This window comes from Hyla sarda, chromosome 3 (assembly GCF_029499605.1).
Source record: "Hyla sarda isolate aHylSar1 chromosome 3, aHylSar1.hap1, whole genome shotgun sequence".
Lineage (NCBI taxonomy): Eukaryota > Metazoa > Chordata > Amphibia > Anura > Hylidae > Hyla > Hyla sarda.
This window is the reverse complement of record NC_079191.1, coordinates 254,183,104-254,195,561: the sequence shown is the minus strand read 5'-3', so window position 1 is coordinate 254,195,561 and position 12,458 is coordinate 254,183,104. Positions and strand designations below refer to the sequence as shown.

The 12,458-nt window shown below is 40.6% G+C and overlaps 1 protein-coding gene across 1 annotated transcript in view; it reads left to right on the top strand.

Moving 5' to 3' along the window:
- LOC130361041 (trichohyalin-like) overlaps positions 1–12,458 on the top strand; it is a 275,344-nt gene that overhangs the window by 81,135 nt on the left and 181,751 nt on the right. The window contains exons 21-27 of the mRNA XM_056563601.1: positions 2,206–2,250; positions 2,407–2,433; positions 6,286–6,360; positions 6,536–6,610; positions 6,693–6,767; positions 6,861–6,935; positions 9,131–9,205. Coding sequence (XP_056419576.1) covers positions 2,206–2,250; positions 2,407–2,433; positions 6,286–6,360; positions 6,536–6,610; positions 6,693–6,767; positions 6,861–6,935; positions 9,131–9,205 — 447 coding nt within the window. The remainder of the gene's footprint in view (positions 1–2,205; positions 2,251–2,406; positions 2,434–6,285; positions 6,361–6,535; positions 6,611–6,692; positions 6,768–6,860; positions 6,936–9,130; positions 9,206–12,458) is intronic.

Below are 12,458 nucleotides of genomic sequence, written 5' to 3'. Positions count from 1 at the left end.
TGCAGCAGCACCCTGCGATGCTCCGGGGTGCTGCAGGAGAGACAGAGGGACCCCCCTCCCTCTGTCAGAACTCCTTACAGCGTGCGGTCACTTCTGACCGCGGCTGTAGGGGTTAAACTGTCAGGAGTGAAGTGAACTTCACTCCCGGCAGTGCGGCCACATACAGCACTCCGCGATCGCGCTGCGGGGTGCTGCAGAGGAGACAGAGGGAGCCCCTACCCTCTGTCAGAACTCCTTACAGCGTGCGGTCACTTCTGACCGCGGCTGTAAGGGTTAAACTGCCGGGAGTGAAGTGAACTTCACTCCCGGCAGTGCGGCAGGCCCCGGCCAGCCGCGTATTACACACAGCACCCCGCGATCGCGATGCGGGGTGCTGCAGAGGAGACAGAGGGAGCTCCCTCCCTCTGTCATAACACTTACAGCCCGCGGTCACTTCCGACCGCGGCTGTAAGGGTTAAAACTGCCGGGACCGAAGTTTACTTCGGTCCTGGCAGTGCAGCAGGGTCCCGGCTGTGCAGCCGAGTCCCAGCCGCGATCTCGTGGGTGCACTGGGCAGCACCCACGAGAAGAATGGACGAGTATAGACGTCCAGGTGCGGGAACACCCACCAACCTGGACGTCTATACTCGTCCATGGTCTTTATCGGGTTAAATAGTGTGCATTGACGAAGGGTCTGTAACACGTCCACAATTTCTCCATTGTTGCTGTTTTATGCTGGCTGAACCGCATGCTTTGTGGCTTTTGAATAAAGTCTACATCATTTACCACTGGCTGTTCCACTGTTTATCCATTCGTGTTGTAGTTAAGCCGTGTTGGGGATTGTGAGAGCGGACCAATCTTCTACAACAACTTGTTTAAGATTAATTTCATGTAGCACCCTTTGAATCACATACCGTATATACTCGAGTATAAGCCGAGGCCCCTAATTTCACCCCAAAAACCAAGGAAAAGTTATTGACTCGACTATAAGCATAGGGTGGGAAATACATCATCCCCCCATGTAATCATCCAGACCCCTGTCATCATCCCCCTTCATCATCACCGCCTGTCAATCCCTTCATCAGTGGTCTTCAACCTGCGGACCTCCAGATGTTGCAAAACTACAACTCCCAGCATGCCCGGACAGCCATTGGCTGTCCAGGCATGCTGGGATTCGTAGTTTAGAAACCTTTGGAGGTCCGCAGGTTAAAGACTTTAACCTGCGGACTTCGTCATCATCCCCTTTTGTTTTGTACTCACCTCCCCTCGGCGGGAAGTTAGGGTGAGATGGTCCGGGCCATCTATGCTGCAGGGACCATCCGGTGGGGATGGTTAGTCATTGCGGGCTGTCCATTTTCACCGGGGGGGGGGGGGCCCTCTTCTCCGCGCTTCGGGCCTGCCCCGGACTAGTGACGTTGCCTTGACGACGATGCACAGGGACGTTCATGCGCAACATCCCTGTGCATCATCGTCAAGGCAACGTCACTAGTCCGGGGCCGGGCCCGGAGCGGAGAAGAGGGCCCCCCCGGTGAAAATGGACAGCCCGCAACGACTAACCATCCCCACTGGAGGGTCCCTGCTGCATAGATGGCCTGGACCAGCTCACCCTGAGTACAAAACAAAAGGGGGGGGCTGGATGATGATGAAGGCCGCAGTGGTCTTCAACCTGCGGACCTCCAGAGGTTTCAAAACTACAACACCCTTGCTGGGAGTTGTAGTTTTGCAACATCTGGAGGTCTGCAGGTTCATGACCACTGATGAAGGGATTTGCAGGCGGAGAGTTCACTCGAGTATAAGCCGAGGGGGGCGTTTTCAGCACGAAAAATCGTTCTGAAAAACTCGGCTTATACTCGAGTATATATGGTAAATGGCGCAAAATAGATATCAACACCAATTTATAACTGGAATGTCTATCCATTAACTTCTGTGTGCAAAAATCTTCAAACAGGAGACTATTAAGTAACAAGATAATTAGCTTCCATACCATTCTGCCCCCACAGGGACCATAACATTTGTTTACATAAAAAAGTTCTTACGCACTATTAAATAATCTGCAGTCTGCAGCAGATTCAATGTGTTCATTGCCATCTTCCAATTCTTTAGATAAATATCAATACAACTGAATGTCCCAATCACCAATCTTATGTTAAGTGTAGATAGCTGTAAGAATAATCTAGCATCTATTGATAAATTGTTTACTTTTTCTATGTTCTCTATTGTTTTTAGAAATATCAAGGAAGAAACTAGAAGATGTGGTAGAGCCAAAGAAAGGTGAAATTTGTAGTACTTTTATAATGTATAAACATATTTCATAACATCTAAAAATAAAACATTACAGTTACTATTAGCATTTACTATAATGTGTAGGAAAATGTATATTCAATACAGGGTGCTATAACTATAGTATTTTTTACTCCCATAAAACAGAAAAGAAACCAGCAACAACAAAGAAAGGTAAATGCTATGAAAACTATTTATTAGATATCATGCACACTATACTAATTGTATAAAGCAGGGGTGGGTGACCTTTTTGGTTATTTATTCAATCATTCGTGGACCATAAAAAATTATGAACTTTAAAATTAGCTGTTTTAAGTATTAAAGGGGTATGCCGGTGGAAAACTTTTTTTTTTTAAATCAAGTGGTGCCAGAAAGCTGTAAATTACTTCTATTAAAAAAAATCTTAATCCTTCCAGTACTTATTAGCTGCTGAATATTACAGAGGAAATTCTTTTATTTTTGGAACACAGTGCTCTCTGCTGAGTCACGAGCACAGTGCTCTCTGCTGATATCTCTGTCCATTTTAGGAGCTGACCAGAGCAGCATATGTTTGCTATGGGGATTTTCTCCTACTTCACGAGACAATTGTCATCAGAGAGCACTTAGACAGAAAAGAACAACTCAACTTCAGCAGCATATAAGTACTGAAAGGATAAAAAAAAAATAATAGAAGTAATTGACAAATCTGTTTAACGTTCTGAAGCCAGTTGAGATATATATATATATATATATATATATATATATATATATATATATATAGTTTTTTCCTGGATAACCCCTTTAACTAGTACTGATGATGTTGCTGCTTGCAGTTTTTCAAGGTTTAATTCATTATATCTTAGGCTAGGTTAGGCTTAGGATTTTTCCTGGTGTCTTTGGGAAAACTGCCACTGTAGTTTTTGAGCCAAAATCAGAAGTGTATTCAGTAGGAAGGAAAAGTATCAGTCTCATTCATTTATATAAATATACTTCCTACTTTGGCTCAAAAACTGCAGTGACAGCCCCCCCCCCCCCCCCAAAAAAAAAATGAAAAAAAAAATAAAATAAAAAACCTGTGTGGAAACCTAGCCTTAAAAGGGCACTCCAGTGCAATTTTATTTTTAAATCAACTGTTGCCAGAAAGTTAAACAGATTTGTAAATGACTTCTATTTAAACATCTTAATCCTTCCAGTACTTATCAACTGCTGTATTCTCCACAGGATGTTGTATTTCAGGTGTCAGCAGAGAGCACTGTGGTCAGACAGAAAATAAATTAAAAAAGAAAAGAACTTCCTGTGTAGTATGCAGCAGCTGATAAGTACTGGGAGGGTTAAGATTTTTTATTAGAAGTAATTTACAAATTTGTTTTCTGGCACCAGTTAATTTAAAAAAAAGTTTTCCACTGGAGTAACCCTTTAAGGTAGCTTGTCCTGGTAGGTAGTTTGATCCTCCTGTATGTAGCATCTCTACTTTTAGGAAGCTCATTATAATTTCTCCTTGTGCATGTCCCAGATAAATATATACCTTTTGCCGGCAGCCGAGAGGCCAAGAGGTTTTAGAACTCCTGTAGTGGTGCTATGCCACAGCTAGAGCATTCCGTTCTGCCATATTTTCCAACAGAATGCCATGGCGGTTCTTGTGGCACTTCTGGGGGCTGGATAGAATGATGTCTGGAAGTTCCCCAGCCCTGGTATATAGTGTTGTATATTTCTTTCTTTATGTCTGAAGAATGGTTTTTGGGACAGGGGACACATTTCAAAACAAACGTGGTTTTATACCAGACAAGCAATAATACACTGCAGCACATTCGTAGTCAAAAAGTTATGTTGAATCCTTTTACACAAAATTTTAGATTTTCTCACTTCCCCCTGCCTTATAGCATTGTACTTATAGATTATATAAAAATTAACATGGTGCCAGGTTCCTTTTTAAGGAAACGGTTTGATCATTGCTGCAAATGCAATTAGAAGATGTACCATACATATCTGTTTATGTGAAGTGGATGTCTTTCCAAAGAAAACATAAATTAGTTATATTGACTTCATTATCATATTGTTCTAAATGGGTTTCATAAAGCAACACATTTATTCAGCACGTGTAACAAAATATCAAGCACATTGAATAAAAGAAAGAAAAAAATGTGAATGATTAACTACATAATGAAAGTTCCATATGGGAGATTTGTACTTAATTCAGCATGTAATCTTGTGTATTTCTTAAGATATTATTCTTATTACATCTTAATTAAAGCTTTAATTAACAGTGAGGCAATGTTATTAGTACAGCACCTCAGCTGTTGAAAAACACCATTGTATAAAATATAAACCAGAACCATTCATTACCAGGGATGCAGTGTTATTAATTTATTCCTTTTCATGTACGTGTACAAAATAATAAAAAACACTTACATTATGAACTAGAAAAAGCAAAGCTGAGAGCGCTTTTATGACGAGTATTAAAGTTGGGAGTATACCAATAGTTTTGCAAAATTAAGACACTAGTATTGCTTAATAGAGTACATTATTGTGTAAAAAAAAAAATGAGGAGATGGGAATAGTTGATGAATCTGCCATAGACTAAATATAAGGTGGATCTCTAAGGCTAGGTTTACACACATTTTTTTCTGGTGTTTTTTTGAAAAGACGAAATCAGAAGTGGATACAGCAGGGAGGAGAAGTGTAAGGGCATGTTTACACGGTGGAATTTCTGTGCGGAATTCCATGGAAGAATTCCGCCAGAAATTCTGCCATAATTTACTGGAAATTGATTTGAATGGGATTCCGCAGTCCCATTCTAACATCAGAATTCCTTATTTCCACATTTCATCAAAATATAAGACTAGTCTTACATTCTGCGCACTTCATTTTAGATAACACAGAATTTCACAGAAATTCCACCGCAATCCTGGCAATTGCTGAAAGGAATTCCGCCTTGAGAACATACCCTAAGGCTAGGTTCAGACTACGGAATTTCTGCCTGCAATTTCGCTTTGAAATTGCAGGCGGAAATTCCGCTTGCTAAAACGTATAGTGTAGTGAATGGTTTTCCGTTCACAAATTCACGCTTCGGAATTTGTGAAGCGGAATTTGTGAACGGAAAATCCGCTTGGAAATTTCCGCCTGAAGAAAGGCATTGTTCTTTCTTCAGGCTGAAAACCGCACAGAACACATTGCAATCTATTGGAGACTGCAGTGTCCACGCGGTCCTAGCGCCGACTGATTCAGTCAGCGCTGGCCGCACTCGGAATCTCCGGGCGGAAATTTTCTGCCCAGAGATTCCGTAGTCTGAACCTAGCCTAAGACCTTCCTTTATATATCCTATTCTGTTTTAACTCACTTCAAAACTGGTGGCAGAAAAAAAAACTGTGTGGAAACCTAGCCAACAAAATTTTCCAATTTATATCCTCACAATCTTTTGGTTTTCTAAGATTTGTATGTTCATTTTAATGTTAAAATTGTATTTTAGCATCAGGTATAAAACATAAAAATGCTACAGAAGAATATAGCAACACTGCTGCATGGAGCAAATTTCGCTCCATGCCTGATGAGGGGCGATACAGAGGCGGGAGTATCATGATGTAATGGCCTCTTCCCCTCGTGATGTTATGGCCCGCCCCCTCACTGCAAGTCTATTGAAGGGGGCTCAGCATCTATTGTGTGAGAAAATAGCTTCTTAGAGCCAGGCAAGTACCAGCAAATAGCAGTCAGAGACAGGGGCACAGAAGTAAGGTTAAACAGGGCTTCTACTCTTTTTATATTTAAGCAAATAAAAAATAAAAACTCTTACAAACACAAAATTGATCCTACTGGTTCAGTACTAACTATACAAAAGCATTCTCTGTCTATGCAAGTAGCTTACTACCAGCCACCAAACACAACAATCAACAAATGCCCCCTAGAGGCTGCAAAGCTCCAGTTTTAAACTCTCATCAGTGGTGCCAACTACTTACAGCTTCAGTCAGCAGATTGAATTGCACCTTGTTTTAAAGGCCAGAAACTAGCTGTCTTCAGTTTGCTTATATATATATATTCATAATTCTTCTGCAGATATTCCAGTTAAAAAACATGAGGACCCATCAGAACCTAAGAAAAAACGTGAACTGCCAGCTGTATCTAAGAAAGGTAAAATTGTATTATCTGACAAAATGTAAATGTTATGAAAATTGTAAAAAAAAAAGTATATAGCTCAAACTTTATTTATAAAGGTAAAGTTATATAACCTGGCAAAATCTAAATATCATATATACAAATTATAAAATGTAACATAGATCAAACTTTACTAATAATTCTTCTGCAGAGACTCTTGTTAAAAAACGTGAAGAGCCAGTGGAACCCAAGAAAAAACGTGAATTGCCAGCTGAATCTAAGAAAGGTAAAATTGTATTATTATTATTATTGTTATTAAAATTCTAAAAAATTATATAGCTCAAACTTTAATTATAATTCTTCTTCAGATACTCCAGTTAAAAAACATGAAGAGCCAGCAGAACCCAAGAAAAAAACTGACTTGCCAGATAAATCTAAAAAAGGTAAAGTGGTATTATCTGACAAAATATAAATATTGAAAAAAATTGTTGATGAAATGTAATATAGATTAAACTTTACTAATAATTCTTCTGCAGAGACTCTAGTTAAAAAACGTGTAGAGCCAGCGGAATCCAAGAAAAAACGTGAACTGCCAGTTGAACCTAAGAAACGTAAAAGTGAAAGCGACCAAAAATAGGTTATTTTGGACTTTGGAATTTTTTTGCGCATACGCCATTGACCGTGCGGTTTAATTAATGATATATTTTATAGTTCAGACATTTACGCACGCGGCGATACCACATATGTTTATATTTATTTTTATTTACATGGTGTTTATTTTTTATGGAAATAGGGGGGTGATTTGAACTTTTATTAAGGAAAGGGTTAAATGACATTTATAAACTATTTTTTTTACACTTTTTTTTGCAGTGTTATAGCTCCCATAGGGACCTATAGCACTGCACACACTGATTGCCAGCACTGTTCACTGCAAAGCCATAGCTTTGCAATAATCAGCGTTATCGGCGGTCGATTGCTCAAGCCTGAATCTCAGGCTTGGAGCAATTAATCGCCGAGGGGACACGCCGGAGGCAGGTAAGAGGACCTCCGCTTGTGTCCCAGCTGATCAGGACACCACATTTTCACTGCGGTAGTCCCGATCAGCCCCTCTGAGCAGCCGGGCAGCTTTCACTTTCGGGTTTAGACGCGGCGTTCAAATTTGAACGCTGCGTCTAAAGGGTTAATAGCGCGCGGTACCGCGATCGCTGTCGCGCGCTATTAGCCCCGGGTTCCGGCATCAGATACATGCCGGGACCGACCCGATATGACGTGGGGTCACCGCGTGACTCCGCGTTATATCGCGGGAGCCGGCCAAGGACGTAAATATACGTCCTTGGTCATTAAGGGGTTAAAAGCATGTGGGGTGAGGGGATCTTACTGAGGGATGAGGAGGGGTCCGTGAGAGAGGACAGGGGCCCAGGTACAGCTTCCTGCCTGTATGTGTGGGGAAGTGCTGAGCCCTAGTGCAGAGACCAGGCAGGGCAGAGGGAGGTTACAGGCCTCATGATCAGTGGAGTATAAGAGGAGAGTGACAGCCGACAGCCGCGGGCCACTGTACATAGTGGTCCCGGCCCCTGACGGCAGTACTGCCTGTACTGCCCTGATGGTGGCCCTGAATTCAAGCCATAGTGGTACCTCTAAAGCATGTTGATATTGTATTAGGGGGACCAAGTGGGCTGTATAAGGTTATATTCATATGTCAAAATTTCCGAGCGGAATACCACAGAAATTCCACTGCAGCAGAGTACAATTGTTTTCATTGGGATTCTGCTGCACCATGCACACGGTAGAATTTTTGTAGCAGATGTCGCTGCCTAGGAAATCCCGATTACGGCATAAATAATAAACCTATTAAATGTTTCTGCTTAATAGTGTGTAGTAATGATTGGGACCCCGGACAAAGTCTCTATAAAAAGTTGATTTGAGGGATAGAACTGTCCTGTATGAATTTCAATAGCATGAAGTGAACCCTGCAGAGAAAATGACATGGGATGCAATGGTCAGAAAATAATAAAATAGTTTTAGGATTTGTGTCCTTTCACTGTAGCCATCCAGGCCAACCACAAAATACGGTAGCTGCACCATTCTTTATTGGCTTCCATAGATGTGTCAATTATTGGTGGGAGGGGGGGGTGTGGCTGCATACAATGAGAGAAAGACCCCAAATACCATTCAGTCAGAAAAATGCTAAAGTTGATTTTAATCTTGTCATGATGCAGTGGCCAGAGTGGAATTAAAACCCTGGAATTGATATATTTTACTTTGAGTGTAGAAAAGACAAAAAAGTTAGGAAAGTAATTTGAGCGATAAGTACCAGGAGAATGTCATCAGTGTATAGCTGGAGGTTATGTTGGGCAGAGGTCGTTTATCCAATTAATGCAACATGTTGGGCAAGCCTTGAGAGTCCAAGAGATAGAGATAGCAAATCTATAAGATGTATAGAAAGATGTAAGAAAGTTTGAAGGTATACAAGGCTTAAACCTGTGTTAGGACCCAAAGCGGGGAAGCAAAGGTTTGTGCATATCAAGGGAAGGATGCATGGCCAGGATTTTTGGGTAATTGTTGCTGTAAATCAGGTGAGAAAGAAGTCTGAAACCATCTACAGCCTGGTGAAAATTAGTGAACACCACTTGATGTTATATGCCAAGTCCTAGTTAAGGCAGGTGGGCAATATTTTGGATAAAAGTTTGACATGAGAGTATTAATAAGAGTAGTATATGGTCCAAATAGCCACAATGAATTTTAATGGTCAGACAACAAGATTGTTATAATACTACATAACTAATACTAACAAAACCATTTGCAGATACCCCAGTGAAAAAAACTGAAAAACCAGCAGAACCCAAGAAAAAGCAGGAATTGGCAGCAGAAGCCAAGAAAGGTAATACATTGTAATGCAGTATGAGTCATGACCTTTCACAGGTCATAATGACAATGCATGACCTGTCTCTAATGTCAGTTCCTTTTTAACCTCCTCTATTGCTTTGTCTACTTTTGCCTAACAGCTGTCTTTCTTCTAAGGTTGCTTTACATTGCATTGAAGGGTTACTCCCATGGAAAACTTTTTTTTTTTTTTTTTTAAATCAACTAGTGGCAGAAAGTTATACAGATTTGTAAATCACTTCTATTAAAAAATCTTGATCCTTCCAGTACTTTTTAGGGGTTGTAAAGTAAAGAGAAATCCAAAAAGAAATGCATTTCCTGTGATGTCCTGACCACAGTGCTCTCTGCTGACCTCTGCTGTCCATTTTAGGAACTGTCCAGAGAAGAAGAAAATCCCCATAGCAAACATATGCTTCTCTGGACAGTTCCTAAAATGGACAGCAGAGGTCAGTACTGTGGTCAGGACATCAGAGGAAAAGCATTTATTTTTGGATTTCTCTTTAGTATACAGCCCCTAAAAAGTAATGGAAGGATTAAGATTTTTTTTATAGAAGTGATTTACAAATCTGTTTAACTTTATGGCACCAGTTGATTTAAAAAAAAAAAAATTCCACGGTAGTACCCCTTTAAGTAATTTCCAACATTGCCGAGTATTGCCATGTGGTAAAAATAGTTAAAAAAACATATGCCTGTTTTGTCTAAGGGTATGTTCACACTGGGGAATTGGAGAGGAATTCCCATGAGTAATTCTGCTCACTTATTCCATGCCAATTTATCTTTAAAGGGGTATTTCGGCCTTAGACATCTTATCCCCTATCCAAAGGATAGGGGATAAGATGTCTGTTCGCGAGGGTCCCGTCGCTGGGCTGGCCGTCACATCCCCTTCCATAGACATAAATGTAGGGTGCATGGCCATCTTTGGAGCAGCGCCTTGCACAGAATGCCGGGTGCTGCACGGAGAACATGGGGGGGGGGGGGGTCCCAGCGGCGGGGCCACCACAATCAGACATCTTATACTCTATTTTTTGGATAGGGGATAAGATGTCTAAGGCCAAAATACCCCTTTAAATGAAAGATAAATTGACTTCAATTAACTTTCCGCTGCCCTGTTCACACTGAGGAATTTCTGCTGGCAGAATTCCAATGCTGAATTCTATTCTACATGTTTATTCTTCAGGAGGAATCTGTGGCTAATAGTCCAGTGAAGTTAGTGGAATTTTTTTTATTGAAAAAATGTGTTTTGCATGGAATTCACTTTAAATACCATGCAGAAATTCCACCGAAATCTGCACAACTTTCTAGCCAATTTCATGGGAGGAAGAAAAAAGTAAAAATCAAGATCTTCCTGACCAAAATATTCCTCTTTAATTCCACTCCAATTCCTCAGTATGAACATACATTTGTGATTCAGGTTTATTCACACTGAGGACAATTTGGGAAATGAACTTTTTAAATGCTCGGAGATCAGATGTGTTATATGTAAATATGCAGCACAGTGCTCAGAATTTATGGATGCCATAGATTGTAAAACACATATTACCAATTCTATAAACTACATTATAAAATTTGTGGTTTATAAGATTCACTGTATGGAATGCGACCTAACATGTATCGGTAGTAATAAACACCCATTAAGGGGGTTATCCACCATAAGGTTATTTTAGTACTTACCTGCCAGAACTGGGTATTTCCTGTTGGATTTTGTTCTCTAAACTACACATCCCACAGTTCCATGCTTGAGAGTTTGAGGTCACTTTCCTTCTTCCCACACATCAGCCACCCCACCCAGTAAAACACAGTATTTTCTAATCAGGGGGCCTACAGCTGTTTCAAAATTGAAGCAGGACAGGCTCCCTCTGATGTCAGGTCTTTACTCACTGCAACCTGGGAAATCCCGAGACCTGAGTAGTTTTGTATGCTGTTAAAAATAATTATTGGGGTGATAATCACAGAATAATTTCAAGACCACTGTCACACACAGGTACAGACACTATATTATTAACTACACTAGCTTTACAGCCCCTGTAGCATAGTCAAATAAAAAAATATCCTGGAATACCCCTTTAAAGAACAAATCTGATACTTCATTACTAACTTGATTTCATACTATGATCACCTCTTTTAAACTATGTATATACTTCTGGTGGTATTACACAAGGGCATAGTGTCCTTGATGTACTAGCTCGACCTCTCTCTGCAAGGTGTGCAGCGGACGTATAAATTTGAGCTTTAGTTGTCACTGCAGAAGTTAGGCAATGAGTAAAGACTGTTTCAGTATGAAACATGTCAGTCTTTTTTAGGTGTGTTTCCCCAGTGTCTTGAGGAAAGTTTATCAGGTTCTTAGATGTGACTGTGTATGGATTTGGAGTTTTAGACTTTTTTGAGTACTGTTTTTTAGAGAGCAGATTAATTCCCCATTGAAGTAAATAGGCATTTGACACAGCTCTTCTTTTAGAGCTGATTTTGTGCTGCATTTTCAGCACTGATTTTGAACATTTCCCAGTGAAGTCAAGTTTTTTTTTTTTTTTAAACACTGAGAACATTCTCTAATACTGGCCCTTATTTACTAAGAGTGTTGTGTAGGTTTCTTTGTGGGTTTTAATTCCCTACAATTTATTTTCCATGGTATTTACTAAGCTTTCCCTACATTTTCCTCAGCTGAAATCCACCACATTTTCTGTGGAAACTTTAGTAAATATGTTGGGATTTTGTGAAAATGTCGGGGACACGCCCCTTTTCTGTGACCATGCCCCTTTTCCTGATGGCCATGCCCCTTTTCTGGGTTTTCTTATCAAAATGGAGAGTTAGTTGGGGTTTTTTCAATTCAGGCACAATTTCAGGCGCAAATTCAGGCACAGACAGAATTTCAGGCGCATATTCTTGCACAGACAGAATTTCAGGCGCAATGCGCCCAAAACTGGTGCACAACCCGACAAAACATGCCAGGTTTGAAATAGTAAATGAGGGCCACTGTGTGAATGTATACTTACACTGAGTGAATATAGTTTTCTACTGAATAAATATAGCCTAATGGAAACATTTTCATCTTTTTTCCTGATTGGATCCACTTCTAGGTTTGGTAAAAAATAGAGACCAAAATGAGCACAAAAAAGAACCAAATACAATATGGGAACATAGCCTTAAAGGGGTACTCCGCCCCTAGACATCCAAAGGATAGGGGATAAGATGTAAGATCGCAGGAGTCCTGCCACTTGGGACCCCGGGATCTTGGCTGCAACACCCACCTGTTG